The following is a 16,908-nucleotide window of genomic DNA, read 5'->3' on the forward strand; positions in this document are numbered from 1 at the left end:
CACATACTATAAAAATATAAGACATGGATAACATGGACACAAGATTATTTGTAGTCACGGTGACTACTAAGAACGATTGATTTGAAACAAATAGATTCCCATTTTAGTTTTTTAAGAAACTAATTCTGTTCTGCTGAGAACCAGACTCTGGACTGATGTAAAAGCTAAGATTAACGAACATGTAAATCTCCTGGGCCAAACAGTGGAAGAACTGGTTCATGTGAGGTTGTTAATAGAGTTTTTGCCCGTATAGGGGGCGCTCTGATGGACAGTGAGTGATCTGAAATCAGAATCCAATGTTCAGTCAATTCTCCATTTCTAAAAGTCAACTACTGATATGGACACAGAGCCTGGATGCACATTAGTCCAACTGAACCGATCGTTGACCTCACGTTAGAGGACACTGTTATTTTTAGGTGGTAGATTTTTTTTCTACACACATGAAGCTAAATGGCTACTCAATAAAGAGAGAAAATAAACACCTGATTAAATGATTAGGCAATAATTATGAGCTACACATCTAACTAGGACCCTGACCTTGGACAAAATGCCTCACAGCCTGCTGACGTTTAACCACGCTGTGCAGGGTCATAAAAAGATGAAGACATTTAAACAAATGAGACCAATAACTTTTTCCAGGAACTCAATTAATTTGACAGCAGTGTAATTCAAGTCTTTCTGAAAAAACAAAACAAAAAACAAAACCCAATAAGATTAGCCTGTCTTTTTAGACATACAGTGTGTTCTCAAACAGGACGAGTCCATATCTGTCTCCCTTCGTTGTCCTTGACCTTCATTATTTTAAAGAATAAACCTGAAGTAAATGTATTTGACTAGGGTTAAACAAGCTTTAATCCTTGATGAATACATTTCTCAAAAACAATCCCCAAAAACAAAAAAACTCTCGATGTACAAATTACAGTTTTGACTTTTCAAAGCAAACGTATCAACATTTTGAAACACACTGTCATGAATGGTTGAATTTAAAATCTTCCACCCTGCTCTGTATTGACGTCAACATTCCCAGATACCTGTGTCTTGTTTGTTTTTGCCCTGAAGCGAAGCTCTTCTCGTGTTCAGTTCTTTCTGCTCACAGATCAACTCGCGGCGTACGCGAGCTGAAGTGAAGTAAAGTAATTGACTCAGAGGAAGCTCATTAACTGGGAAGAGTTTGCGCGAGTTGTCATCTCACCGGATAGGGATGCAAAACAATCTGATCTGATTCCGCGCCTGTAACTTTAATCTAAGCATGATGGATTTCTTGAGCCTGTGGTTTGGCCTCGGCTCATTCTCTAATGCAGCGGTTTCCAGGAACAGGCAGCTGCTTCGTGACGGATATTAATGAATCCCAATTAATCCCTTAAAACTCCAAATATACCAAAAGTTTGTTAATCCTCGGAGCCCAATCCCACACATTAGCGCCAAATTAGCGTGTCAATTATAGTGCAGCCATCAATCCCGATGTAATGAGACTGGACGTCGGGGACGCCTTCTTCTAAAAACAATCAAACAGTCCAAAAACAGTAAAAACTTTTTTCAGCCTAAGAACACTTTAGAACGTGTTCTTGTGACTCTTCCACTCGTATAATCTTCCGTTCCCCTCTCGTTGCACCAGACACACGTACCCTATCAAAATAAGAGGCTTATATTTTCTTGGTAAATCCAAAATTATAGACACTTAGCAGGAGGGCTCATAGCATAGATGTCAAACTCAGAATCAACAGCCCAGTGGTAGGTAGTGGTAAGAGAGGTAAAAAAAAAAAAGAACAGTAATTGTAGATAAGCACACAGACGTAGCCCAGTGTTCACAGAGAAGCACAATTCTACTGTAATTATGAGTCATGACAGTGGGTCCTGCAGCAGCAGATTTCATCTGAACAAACACTGGCTGTGCAGTCAGACTCTAATCACACTGATCTAAGATTTCTAATTGAGGGAAAAGGCAGATGCTCCGCAGATGGTGCAACGCACAAACATTCTGCAAAGCAATTAGACAAAGTCCTGCCTGAGAGTATTCAAGGATACCCACGTCCTAAAACATCGAGTCGGCGGCCATGACAGCAACGCATGAACTCAAGAGTAAAGGCAGGAGCACGACAAGTGAGTGATCTCTGTCAAGGGCCAAAGCTGAAGTTGGGATGAAGGTGAACATCGTCATCTGCTGGTAAAACACTGGACCAAACCGTAGCTGCAACGTCTATTTATTTTAAGTCAGTTTATGTTTGTTTTGTTCAGAAGTTGTGATGTCATCGATTGCAAGGGTATTTATTTGTGATGTCTGGTAACAAAAATGTCTCGTTCTGTTGGTTGTATTTGCTTCTCTCAACGACAGCATCAATAAATAGACATCTTGATTATTTATGATGAATCATGAATCTTTACTATCCTGAGTGAATGGATCTGACATCAGAATCCGATGTTCAGTCAATTCTCCATTTCTAAAAGTCAACTACTGATATGGACACAGAGCCTGGATGCACATTAGAACACTCTCTGTTTGTCTCCGACCGATCGTTGACCTCACGTTAGAGGACACTGTTATTTTTAGGTGGTAGATTTTTTTTTCTACACACATGAAGCTAAATGGCTACTCAATAAAGAGAGAAAATAAACACCTGATTAAATGATTAGGCAATAATTATGAGCTACACATCTAACTAGGACCCTGACCTTGGACAAAATGCCTCACAGCCTGCTGACGTTTAACCACGCTGTGCAGGGTCATAAACATCAGTCTCAGGGAACTCAAAGGAGGAAGATGAATTACCCACGACTCCCTGCAGCTACACCCTTCTTTCGGAGCGAAATGTCTACTGTAGGACACACAAGAGTGCAGGGGGAGGGAAGGGAGGATACAGAGGAGAGTCAATTGAGCGGTGATTTGCCGACCAAAAGCGAAAGGTCAAAGATAAAGCAGGACACGGCAGATTAAGGAGCACATGGGAGGCAAGCTCGACCAACTGGCTCAACGTTTGTTGGTTTCTGCCACATGAAAAGACACATTAGAATCAGAAAGAAGAGGGCAGTTAGTCAGTGAGTCAGGGAAAAATATGCATTTTTGACGTTCTTTGCACAACTTTTGTGAAGGCAGAGAGATGGAGTGAGGGGAGGTTTTAGATTTCACCATGGTTTATTTTATCTAATTTTGTGAAGTCAAAACCCAAGTTGATGTATGTATATGTATATATGTATATATATATATATATATATACATACACACACACATTTATCAAATATATAAATATATAATATAATGAAAACTTTAGAATATAGAATATCCATATATCACCAGCATTATTATTATTTCTCAGTATAACATGTTTCATTTTTTTTGCCTCACATTTGTACTGTGTGATACACCAACAGCTGGCCTCTGCAGCACACAGCAGATTCTGTGGGGCTGCTCCGTCTGCCTGCGCCGCCTTTGTTTGTTGCCGTGGGAGGAAAGATGTTGCTCATTCACTTAACAATGGAGCGCGGGCCATTTTGCTGCTGTTGGCTAAAAACCTCTGAAACGACACAGTCAACATTCCAGGAGAGGAGCATTCATACTGTGAGCTTTAACAATGAGAGAGAAAAAAACACAGAGAGAGAGAGATATTAAAAGAGAATGAGTAATGAGGGCTCAGGTGATTCAGATGCTGTTGTGTAATTAATGAAACAGTCGGGTAGGTGTTCGAGCTGTTCCCAAATAGTCAGTTTGTATGGCATTTTCGTGTTGGGTCTGTTAACTGAAGTGCTAAAGGATGTCCCTAAAAGTAAAGATATAACTCACATTAAGAACTTTAAACTTCTGATGACGTCAGGATTACTGATAGAGAGACGAGTTTTCAGGAAGATTCTCTTTCGAAATCGATCGGTTAAAAAAAAAAGACTTATTGGTGAAATAAAGGTTAAAAGTGTAACTTTATTTTCTACAGGCAGAAACTGTCACTTTTTTTTCTCACTGATTCAGCTTTTCCAGTTGCCAAGTGATAAAAAAACAAGATCCTGACTCTATGTGTTTGAAAGGACGGTCAGAGAGGGGGGTAAAAAAAACATTTCAGCAGCAGTTAAAGAGTGTAATGGCTGTGACAAAGGAGGACATCATGTTTTGTGCTAGGCAAAAAAACTATGTGGGTGGTCAGATGATGTCACAAAAATGATAAAATTTAATTTTTTTTTTTATTATTTCATTTCTTATTTTTAGGGGGGAGGTTAAAGTCCCCAGGGCCCGTTGTTTATAACCACTTGAAGTTCTTCATTCTTACTCTTTTCACTCTTTCTTTCTGTGCCTCCCCTGCGTGACCGTTGAAAAACTATGATTTACTGCATCGTACTTTTACTCCCAGTTCACTACAGCTCCGCCCGCCCATCTCTGGCCCTTCATTTGTCTCTCTGTAACCTCTCCTTTCATGTTCTGTTTTCAGACTTAGCTCTCGTTTTGTCTTTTAGTTGCACACGCACACACTTACTCACACTCCCACTCCTCCTCCTAACCCTGTTCTGTTGTGTTTAGCATTCAAGGCCTCTCACTGCTGCACCACGGGCCTGTTTGTATCACCAAAATCAGAGAAAATGCATTTCCTATGGGACGCAGGAAAATGTATGTTTTTCTGACTATCTGAGGGAAAATGATGAAGCTTCATTTTTTTTTATATACAGTGCAAATGGACCGGTGATGTACAAATGTATTTACTAAGTTGTCAACTTACTACGAATACCTGACAAATTTAATCAGAATCTTTTCTTTGTTATTTTCTGGTACAGTCAGTGTAGGGATACTTCAGCGGCTGCAGGTTGAACTCCTGTCATATGGTATTGTAGTTGATAGGCATTTAAGTTGCAGCATTGATAGAAATAAAGCTGCACCGTGTATATGTTTGACATTTTAGCACAATTGTTGTTGTAATTAAAGATGAAAAACTAAAGCTGAATGTGGGTTTTTCATAAACATTCTGGGAATGTATGCATATATTTACCATAGTAATCAATTTGACTCCAGGTATTATAGACAGACAGCCATGCCACCACCATCACTTCATTTATGTTTTGAAATGCAATATAAGCTGTTGACTGTTTGAGGTGCTCCCCCTACTGCAGTACTGCATCATGACGTGTTACTGTTGGCTTCAATAGGTTCATGGTATGAAGACATGCTACACCTTTACTGCGTGATTATCACTGCTGCGAAACTCAACCACGGCGCTGCTTTTTTTCACACTGCTGGTGCAGGAACGGAACACACTGCCACCTGCAGACCTCTGCTTATGTAAAACTGGCTGTGCAGACCCCCCACCACCTTTACCCTCCACTGCCACCATCCAGAGAATGATTAGATTGAGGAAAATATAAGCTGCATCCAGGTTTTCAGCACTCCACTTTGGTAGATTGGAATCAAAAACCCACTGTTTCAATTGAACAAAATAGTAGTTTTCATTTTCTCACAGACAAATAACAAATACACGGAGACATTACAGCCTAGTCACACCATGATATTCAGCGGTGGATGATTTTGCCTTTCCTACATTTCTTCTGAGGATGCTTCCTTCTGAAGAAAAAAGATTAAATTCACACCAAAAAACTAACTAGGAAATTAGAATATTAACATTATAAAGGAGCTTTTTTCTTAAAACAATTACTGCTACTTTATAACAAAATCCAAACTATATAAAAATGATTCTTTTATATCTTTATGGACCCAGTACAACAAACTTTAAAGGTTCCCGAAATTTATTTGCTCTCTTTGAGAACTTGAATTACCAAAATGACTCCAAAATTATATTGTCACTATTTAAAAACACATCCATATCTATGTTTTCTATTTAGATTTCAGTGCTTGTGCGTTAGAATGTATCATTTTCAGGTAAGTGAACAAACTGGGTGACTGTGTGTCAACACAGATACAGACGTTTGTTAGAAACCCAACCCCAACCTGCCGTGTTTGCACAACACCACTGCTGTTTACTATGACCTGATAAAGCCTCAGGACCCAATTACACTCCATAACCACTTGACTTCTACACTTGACTGCGGTTCAAATCCCATTCAATTAACCCCCAGTCATTTGCATGTCAAATTCAGACGGAAGATTTCCTCAATCCGTGGCCCCTTACGCACGGAGACGAAGGTCAACGAGCCAATAAAGAGTCTTCCAGTCGGCGTGAAGTGCCTTAAATTATCCATCGCTGAACTGTACACAACACCCCCTCAAACATCCTCCAATTAGAGACAAATTATCAGCACATTAAGCATTCACATGCATGAAGCAGAATGTTTACTGAATCGGGACAAAGTGGGTCATGTTTGGTTTTCTTAGATGCTGGTGCTGACGTGGAGAATTCATTGAACGAGTGCCGGTCCCCGGCTCTGTTCTACTCCATCAGCATCCTCAGATTTAGTCCTAACCTGCAGGACTTCTGCAGTGTGAGCACGTACACACACATACAACAACGACAGAAAAAACACTCCGTCCATTAAAAAAAAGTGGAACCAACACATGATTATAAATAAAAGCAGGAGTGCATGTGAGGCTGGCAAACAGAGAGGTAGCTGGGAATACTGCCTGTTACAGCGTGGAGGCTCGCACTAATTACCTGTCAATGACAAGAAAAAGTGGGACTATAATAGGTAAATATTGTCCCACACTGTCTTCCTCCATATGTGCAGTTCAATTCAAGGACATTATCCTTGAGTCCCACAGACTTGGTAAACAAAAATAAGACACCATATGTTTAATTTCAAGATAATTAATCCAGGATCTGTTCCAAAAAAAAAAGGACTTTGTAATTATGTTCTTTACCAACATAAGGTCAGCCAATCAGGCAGAAAAGAAAAAAAAACATGAGAAAATGTTAGACTATTCAAAAAAGGATCATCTTTATTTATTTTAATATTGTTGAAAATGCAACCTCATATGCTTCCAGATGTTTCGCTGTTATCATCTACAGCAAACTGACAAATATAATCAATATATTCCACAAGCTATTCATTGTCGTCAACGAAATCTCATAAGTTCAACAGCAAAGAGAAAACAAACTCTTCTAATTATAACTAGTGTTTTTGTCAGGTCACCACTGCAGGCTTATGGCCTTGTATTGTTGCCAACAATTTCATTGGATATAAATAGATTTGGTGACAGCTGTTGCTATTTTGTATACTTGGTGAGATGGTGCTTTTGCCCCCCCAACACCAACTAGATATTTTTTTTATTTATGTATTTAATTTAAACTTTAATTTACCAGGAAAGTTGCAGCATCGCCCCCACCAGCAGATGGCACTCTAGTTGAGGTGACTGCCTGTGTAGCCTATGCCAGGAGGCTGAACACTGGAGGCTCCGTCCTCACAAACCTGTCCAAAACTTCTGCTGCTAACAGCTGTACTCGCTGCTCAGTGCTGCCATCAGATTGCACCCATTCCCAGTCCTATCATCCCAGCTCATAATTAGCTGCTGCATCTCTGTAGCCAAATAAAACAACATTAAAATACATTTCAGGAAATAGACAAGCGTTCCAACCACATCTGTCAGCCCAGAGACGATGTTTAACATGGATATAAAGCAGAAACTTTCTCTGTTCTAGATCTGTAGTCATACAACCTCACTCACTCAGTCCTGCTCTGCTCACACTCTGTACTCAATTAATTGCCAAGGCTGTGTGTACACAGAAATCCAATCCCCAAATCTTCTTCTTCTCCGGGCTGCCTAGAGGCGCCGCCTCGGAGAATAATCTCCCTTCAACTCAACCTTTATTTTACCTCCTCTTCGATGACACCAGCCACTTTCCTATCCTCTACCTCCATGGCTGACAATGGCCATGTCAAAATACTTAAAGCCTTTTGTCTAAATGGACATGTCAAAATATTTTGTCAAAAGCAAAGAAAAAACTTAAAACTCTCCTATTTTTCCACCTGTGTTCTTTTTTTTACCTTTGTGCACAGTTGATGCCGTCTGACAAGAAAATTGTCAAGCACAGATTTGGCAGAACAGCTTACCTACAAGCAGACTAAGTGATATCAAAACTGACATTTTAAATGTTCAATGTTCTATTTCAAAGAGAAGTCGTGGTTTCAGTACAATACAGATACAGTATTTACAAAGTACCACACCCCAGCTTCAGGACTTACCCCACAACATGAGAAGACATCTACACTATGACTCATGCAATGAGCTGAAACAATATAAATGATTACATTATATAATTATATTGACAGAATTTTTAAACAATGTGTTTATATTTAAATGTAAAATGTTAAGCTAACAGCTTTTCTCCCAGACAAAGTGTCAGTTTTCCAGGGAAAAAGAAAATGCATCCCTGTACCAAACAGCGTTTTCCATTCATTTTCCACTCTCTCCGACTGCGCTCCGCCTGCTGTCATTTTATTTGCCACCTCATATCAGTATTCCTGTCCATTATTCAGCTCTATCCTCACCTTAGCACCCAACTGGAGGCTCTGGGGAGTTTAAGATATTTCCCCGTTGCTCCTCATATCTTCAGTATGTTACCTGGGGGAGTGATGGAATTGTAGCCTAGACACCAGACCCAATATGTTTTACTGTCAGTTACCAGGGCTACAAAGTGTATTTCCAAATCTAGTCCAACATCGGGAAAATGCATTTGCAATTTTTAGACAGGATCCCAGGCTTTTCTTTTCAATGACTTGTATATATCTCTGTACTAGTCTGACATATAATAGAAAATACAACTGTATGAATCAGTAACTGAACATGTGCATGTGAAATCGTCTGAAAAAGTAAATTCAATAATAATAATAATAATAAACAATTACTCAAAATTAACCTTCCCACCAGAGGGATTTATCCAGAGCATTACTGCTACAAACAGTGTTTTATAACGCCACCCTCTGGCATGGTGTAGGCACAGCAGGGACATAAGCTGTGTGTTTTAGTCCAGTTGGAACCAAATTTGCTCTAAATGCTCCGGAGCCACAGCCAGTGTGAATCTGAGCACATCACTCAGACACAGTGTAAAAGGATGGAAGGGAAGTGAAAGGTTTATGGAGACTTCCTTAAGAGATTTTCACATTAATCACTTTAAAAGGGCCTCTTTAAAAAGCGCCCCCTGCCTCTGGTCTGGTTAATGTAAAAGTTGTATCTGGATCAAGATGGACGATGCCAATGTTAGAGAAAGACTTTTGACTCCATGACAAACTTGCTGTCCAAATGAGGATGTCCTAGAGGAGCCACATATTTGGCACCTGCAAAGGGGCAACATGGAGCAGCAGATCTGCTGTTAACATGTGAATTTCCCAAGTGTGGGATAATTACAGTTCAAATTATTTTTAGTATAAAATATTTTATTCTGAGACTTTTCTGAACTGCTTCTGTGCAAGTCGTAATGCAACACTTTTATAATTAGAAAGGTTAAGAATATATATTTACACAACAAAATAACTGTAATGTAAATCAAACTTCTTCCACTTTCCTTCTCATAATCAAAATAGCTCGCTGCAGAACAGGCCGTGGTGCTGTGTGCATTCTGCATTCCTTTCAATCTGCTGTTAAAGTGAGCAGTGATACAGAGGCTAACTGATGACTCACAGAGAGCCGTGGTGAGAGGAGGAGAGGGTGTGTGTATGCATATTTATCAAGTGTGTACTGTGCGCCTGCGACAGACACCTTATTATTGATATTGTTCCTACTCTAGGTGTGAAAAAAATACGGACACCTTCAGCACTTTACCTGCCCTATCACATCCATTTTTCATCACAATTTTCCTACATTAAAAAACACAATTTAAGTCACAACCTCATTTTTTTTTTTTTTTTTTGCTTCTGTTTTTATTGCCAGTTATGGCCCCTTAACACAGCCCAGGGCGGTCTGCAGTGAGATGCAGGATTATGAGATTGGCCACCGCCATATATTTATTTAGTTTACTTATCTTGAAGTTGACACTGGCATTTGAATATATATAAATATATACAGTGGGGCTTCAAGATACGAGCTACCAGGAATACAAGTTTTCACAAGTCAGAAACTTTTGCAAGATTTTCCTCATGATACGAGGAAACATCGAGTTACGAGTGTTCCGCAGGGCTCCATTTTTCCACACAACACTGTCGCACTCACTGTCCCTCATCCAGCTCCATGTCAACACTAACTTCCTTATCCTTCACCAAGAATTATACCCACATTACTGCAAAAAAAAGGATAGGAAGTTCTAGGTTACTTTCCCAGTTAGACCATAACTTATTCAACACACTGCCCCACAGCAACACCACTTTACCTCTTGTAACTGAGCTGCAATAGTTCTGTCTTCAGAGTTGTCCTTAATTTGAATGAGGCATATTAGAAAGTACGTTAATTAAAGGTTTCTATTTCCTCCTCGTTTGAAGAGGGAGTTTAACCCCAGCATGAACTCCACAGATACAGAAGTTGTTTTTATGATGCAATAAAATCATCCCAAAAATATGTTGACTGTATTCTTCAGAGTTTATTTTCGAAAGTTTGACCTATTACATAATAGCATGTGATCAGTAAATGGAAAAAAAAAAACGACTCTATATAACCACGAAAGGAGGTCGGGGTAGAAGTTTAGATACAATATCCCAGGGTGATAAGTTTTAGAATAGATTACAGCAATTTTATGGGCTGTTGAAGTCACATTGTTCCCCCTCAACAATTACCATTAAAGTGCTCTCGAGCAAGGCGCCGCTCCTCGCCCCACATCTGCTCCAGAGCAGCAGGAGCGGAGGAAACTGCGAGGCTCGTAGGTGTGTGAGTGTGAATCATCCAGCAGGGAACTAAATGAGTTGGAAACAGCGTTACAATTCTTTATCTTACATTTACAGAAATTGACTTTTTACTCTTTTAAGCCTATAAATTAACTTTTTTCTTCCAAAAACTGACTTCACATACTGTAGATAAAATATATTTCCCTAATGTTAGGTACAGTTGGCTCTTTATTGTACAAAATTGCAGAGAAATCAGTATTGTTATTAACCATTAACTGAGGTGAACTTTTTTTTTAAAATGCAGAGTGTGGAGCAAGGTAAAGACGAAGGACTTATGGGTTGAAATGACGTACCGATGACCTCCTCTCTCCACTGCAGCTCCCTGCCCAGAGTACAGCTGGTAATTGGACACTTCATTTAAGTGATTTTCTTAGTTAAGGTTCCTTGTTAGATCGAGATTAAACTAATGGGGGTACAGTCACTAATGAGCTGCAGCCCCTATCGTTATTATAACTATCCATAACAGCTGCAGTAGCGCTATCAAGGTCTTTAGCCAGTGATATGAACATGGTGGCTCATCTGTGAGCTGACACTAAGCTAAGCAGTGAAGATATCTAAAACTATTAAGGCTTGGTGAAAGTCCTTTCAGAAAAATTAAAAATATAAATGATATTTATATATAATAAATGATCCATGTAGAAAATGTATGTAATGTACAAAACAATAGCATTTTGTTTTGTTTCAAAATCCAATCTATGTGTTTTTTTCCCCTTAGTTTCCAAAGATACATTTGCTTAAATGTATTTGTAACAGGGTATTGTATACACTAATGGTATTTGTATTTGTTAGACGTCTTGAAGGCCGAACACTCAAATAAAATGAGTCACCTATACCACAGTCAAACACTAAGGTGTGCTAAGATATTTTGCCCTCACAATTTTGGTATCCAATCACCAGGTTGGATGTCTCAGCCGGGCCAGAGTCGGCCTGTGGTCCTCCAGTTGATGATCACAGACGTACAAATGGAAAATGATGATTATTGTTGACAGTTAAGCCTTCTCGCTGCACACAGTCTGTTTTTGGTGCTTTATGTGCGTTTTGACCACACTGGTGTATAATTATGTTATATTTCAACAGCCTCAGTTTATCTTGGCTACAGCTGTTTGACCTGGCTGGATTTTCAGTGTTAGGTTATAATGACGCCCAGACCTAATTTAGAATGATTGGATTTGATGAAATAATGATTTCCATAATTTTCAAGTGCCTTGTCAAGTGGTCATTATTGGTCCAGCTTTAGTTCACATCCGTCATTTATTTCATTTTAGGACCATTATATATGCAACATTTCCACTTTTTCACACTTACTGAGTGACAGCAAATGGAATTCCATCACTTAGGGAATCACGTTTAATACACGCTTAAAGACAAGAGTTTCAGGATGTGAAGCTCCCTCGACCTCGGCACAGCTCAGAGAAAGCAGCTGATTCTGGACTCACAGTGAAACTGATCCTGATCTGTGCAACACAACCTTGGCTACAACCTCTGTAGAGTAAAGAGTAAACTAATGTAAATGTCAATTCTCGTTTGACAGTGTATACCAGTTGATGTTGGTTATTCAAAAGACAAACAGATAAAGAACATGAGGTAGGAGCACTGGAAGATACAGACAGACCAACAGACAGACAAATACTGTGAGGTGCAGTACAACTGTTGACGTGGTACTTGTCAGGTGTGAATCTGATTTAAAGCGACGGGTATGTGAGGCTGTTCAATCCATCAGAGGAACAACCTGGGCTCAATGAGCCCCAAATTAGCAGCCTATTTGCAGACCCCTGACCCTATTACATCACCACATATCACCAACTGATCAATGGTTTGACAGCAGGCTGAAACAATCATACAGTAGTGCAGCGACTGATAGTTAACAGACCCTTCATATACGCCTTTAACTCATTTAGTTTGGAAATATCACTGCTCCAAAAAGCTGCTGTATGACGTTCCCATCACCAGACTTATGTTTTATTAAATTCCCCAAAGCTTCTTCACTTTGTTAAGACATTCCATTCCCTCTTATTGTACAAAAGTATGAGCTGTTTTAAAAAAAGAAAAATCATTCCAGTGGCCTCGGGCTGGAACTGGTGGACTTTGCCAACAAAGGTGAACAGCAGGGCAGGATAGAATATTCTAGAAGCATTGACAACATTTACCATCCTGCGGCTTACCTTGTTGAACTGACTGACAGGGGAGCTGCTGCTGTTCATCGTGTGACACTTGAAATTCAGCAGGGATCCTCTCACAGCATCATCATCATCATCATCTCCGTCTGTGGATTTATCAGAGTGGGAGTGGCCGTCAGGGTTTGGAAAGGAGGTGAGCGGGCGTGGTCTCTGGTTCGCCGTGCAGGACAGACCGATGAAGTTAGACGGGTGGATTAAGAAGGCCTTCAGAGCTATGTTAGGAGACACCTAGGAGAGAGATGTTTGGAATTAGGAATGCAGCCGTTTGGAGACGAAGTGTCAAGAGTTGTACATTTTAATTGGACCTGAGGGAAATAAAGAAAAAACCTGTTTCTTTTTCTTTCTCTTCTGCACTACAAATATATAAATCAGAGAAGCTAAGCTCCTGGTTATCACTTCTCCACAAGATCGACAGTTTTACCTTAGAAATAACCTGATTGTCGGCGGTCAGAGCCAGGTCAGCGATACGCTCCACACACTGGACGATCCGTGTACAAGCCCGCGCTTCATTCTGGGCCATCCATAGAATATGCTCCTCCACCAGCATCATGTTGCTGGCGATGTCGGAGATGAAGTCCCCCAGCTGTGGACGGCACAATCAGGCATGTAGGTGCAGCATGTTCACAAAAAATTTGAGCAACAGTCCCAGTCTCACACACACGCGTGCGCGCACACACAGACATCATTAGGCACATCACTCACATCCAAAACAACAGGCCACATTTCTAATCTCCAGTCAAAATTGTGAGGGAGGCAATGGCAGCTTCATTCATTAGAGGGAGATTTAATTTAGATTAGCGGCTCCGATGGGACATAATTGCTTCTTTGACATGGCAGTTAGCTATTTACATTCTCTCCTTTTTATTGTTGCTTCATTTGGCTGTGCTTGATTGGACAAATGAGAGCGGTCCCCTCAGGATTATGGCAGTGATGTCGAAAATAAAGGTACGAAATACATCTTCCTGACGGTCGGACGAATGAGTGGAACAATCAGGTGGGTTAAATATAGGCCAGATATGAAGCAGGATGGTGGTAAAACATTAATGAATTGAAGTGGCCCTCCTTAAGCCTGTCCTAATGCAGGATTTAGAGAGAGGGAGACTGCTCATAAAAATATATATTTCTTCATTTAAATAAACTTTATTAGCTTTATTAGTTTTTATATTAGCACTTGATTATTGAAGCACACACTTTCTGGTAAATCTCACATAGAATATAAATAGTTTAAATAAAACAGTATGCATTAAATTCAACAAAATTGAATGTGTATTCCTTTATAGCGTGTAATGAAGTATGTAATGAAAATATTAAAATCCAATAATGAAAATACAGTAATAAATAATCTCTCACATCTCTACGTTTCTCCATCAGCCTCGTCAGTCTCTCCACCAGGTGTGTGACAAAGATGACATCCATGACATCTGTGAAGTGTGCCGCCCTGCTGGTGAACGAGACCAACTGTTGGCCCAGTGGCTGAGCATTGGTGGTATTAATTGTCAGCTAGGAATTAAATAAATGGACAATTTCATAGACCAAGATCACAAGGAATACAAGTAAAATTTAAAAGAAATTGAATATATCAAAATGTTTTATATTATATTATAATCAAAATGTACATTTCTATCAGACTATCAGTTAAATATGAAAGGTAAATATATTCAAAATAGGTTCATTTCATTTCATTTTATGTAACCTTACATAAACAGAACATCACATCTGACCAGAGTTCTCTTTGAGCATGTTGGAAATACACAACACACATTAAAAAATAATGGTTGGAGCTGAAAGCTGTGCAGAAACAAACATGCACTAATTCTCCCTGAGTTGTTTTCGAGTGGCGTCACAGTGTAATTCATACCTGGTTGAGCTCATGCAGCACGCGTGTTAGCTCACTGGCATAAGGGCACTGTGTGTAATCCTCTTCTGCCCACCGCCCTGTACGATCACAATGCCGCCAGGCTTTCTTTTCCCTCTGACGTGACGGGTTGGAAGCTCTGCCCGAGGGGTGAGGAGCTGAGCCAAAGGTGGCAGGAGCACAGGGCAGGAAGGCCAGGATCCCAGCCAGTGTCTTGGGCCACCTACCACATCAGATTATCATAATTATCAGGAGTAATGTGAACAGAAAATGTGCACTCACCAGATGGCACTCACCAACTCCCAGTGCTTGAGGATTTAGAAATTTGCATATTTGAGTTACAGCTTGCTCTAATGATTTCTGCGGAAGATTGCCAAAATCTGACGTCCGTTTGTTGGACTTCGGATTCTGTTGGCTTTATTAGGTCTTGCAAAAGCAAAATAAATTCCCCTCACACAGACTGAGTGCATACAGTTAATATAATCTGAATGAATATTATCATTTCTCAAACGCTAAAACTGAAAGCTTTCGTTGTCGTTGTTATTTTTGGCCAAGAGTGAGGCTTCATGTGAGAAGCTTAAATGTCTGGAACACTGACACCTGCTGTTTTGATGTTGATCATTTTCTTTTTATCACCCAAGTCCTACAGCTCTGTCAACATGCAGCGCTGAGCCAAATGTGTAGGTCTTTATTACGCATTTAAAAAACTAAACCTAAACAGGATTTAAAGAATATTCAAATGAGAAACCTGTTCGGCCATCGTTGGTAATTACAGGTCGATTCTGATTGGCCGTGCAAAGTTAAAAAGAAGTTAAAGCGACAATAGCCAACAATAACGGACAATACTGACCGACTGTTTAAGTGGCCAGGATGATTCCAAATTTGTTTTTTGTTTTTTTTGCTACTTGCTAGCATTGCTATTAAACACAGACCTAATAAAAGATAAAAGATGGCTAACCAATAACAGCCCACCTCTTTAACCTCCAAGGTAACACCAAAAGTAAGATTTGTTTCTCTCTGTTTTGCAGATTTAAAGACCCTCCTAAGAGGTCTGATGTTTACGATTACATTTCCTTCTGCACAGAAACGGTACAGTGTTTGAAATGTTACATCCACATTTCACAGGGATCCCTACCTGCTAATTAATTTAATTAAATTTGCCCATACCAAAAAGTTGGCCCATTTCCCGAACCTTTACTTCGCTGATAAAGGAGAAACAAAGCCTCTGCACTTGACGTACTGAGTGTGGGCTGTAAAGTACAGCTGTTAGAAAGGAGGCAACCTGACAATAGCACACCCAGAGGGCAAGAGGGGGAGAGGCTGTGATGGTGTATACATCTGCTCTCTTTCAGCGTGGGTAAAGGTTTTCAGAGGCTGTGATGGTGTATACATCTGCTGTCTTTCAGCGTGGGTAAAGGTTTTCAAAAAAAATAAAATGAAATAAAAAAATATAAAATAAATATATAAATAAAAAAATATATATTATTGAGGGATAGAAGAGGAATCAACAATAACTGTGAGATGAAGGTAAATCTGAAAATTTAAACAGAATAAACATTTTCATATCTAAATTGATTAACTCAATATTTGACCGGTTTAATACTTATTTTAAAAATTGTATTATTTTATTTTTAATTGGTAATCTAAACATCAATCGCAAGGCATACACTTATTTTTTAAAACAAATATTATGACATTTTTCTGTTAACTAGTGAAATTAATTATTTCAATCCAATCCTTAACATCAATCGTCTAAAAAAGTTTAATGAATTGATTATAAACTGTATCATTGATTATCTCTTAGTTTAATTATAGTTACTGCAATAATTGCTTGACTTTTTGGCTTGACACAGGCAGTGTGTTCAGTTTTGATGCTTTGAAGGCTCAATTTAACCATCAGATAAAATAAAAAGTTTAAAATACACTTTTTTTTCCATTAGCCAATGACCAACTGCCTTCAACCAGAACCAACTGTAAATACCAAGTGGTCTCTTCCTCAGGGGCAGCCACAGCTCTAGTTTGATAAGAAGTTGTTATTACTGATGCCCTTTGTGACATAAACGTCCCAATATAGATTAAAAGTTGGCCTCAAGGGTTGACTCCAACCAGAGGGTGAGAGACCTTCATAAAATCTTCTCTCCATGT

The 16,908-nt window shown here is 39.5% G+C and overlaps 1 protein-coding gene across 2 annotated transcripts in view; it reads right to left on the reverse strand.

Annotated features, from left to right (window-relative positions):
• Positions 1-16,908, reverse strand: part of adgra1b (adhesion G protein-coupled receptor A1b) — a 129,080-nt gene that overhangs the window by 77,069 nt on the left and 35,103 nt on the right. For both annotated transcript variants that reach the window (XM_025060550.1, XM_025060549.1), the window contains 4 exons: positions 14,767-14,986; positions 14,259-14,408; positions 13,330-13,491; positions 12,894-13,136 (listed from right to left, as the gene is read on the reverse strand). In XM_025060550.1, coding sequence (XP_024916318.1) covers positions 12,894-13,136; positions 13,330-13,491; positions 14,259-14,408; positions 14,767-14,986 — 775 coding nt within the window. The remainder of the gene's footprint in view (positions 1-12,893; positions 13,137-13,329; positions 13,492-14,258; positions 14,409-14,766; positions 14,987-16,908) is intronic.

The sequence above is a fragment of the Cynoglossus semilaevis genome, chromosome 12 (assembly GCF_000523025.1).
Source record: "Cynoglossus semilaevis isolate Cse_v1.0 chromosome 12, Cse_v1.0, whole genome shotgun sequence".
Taxonomy (NCBI): Eukaryota; Metazoa; Chordata; class Actinopteri; order Pleuronectiformes; family Cynoglossidae; genus Cynoglossus; species Cynoglossus semilaevis.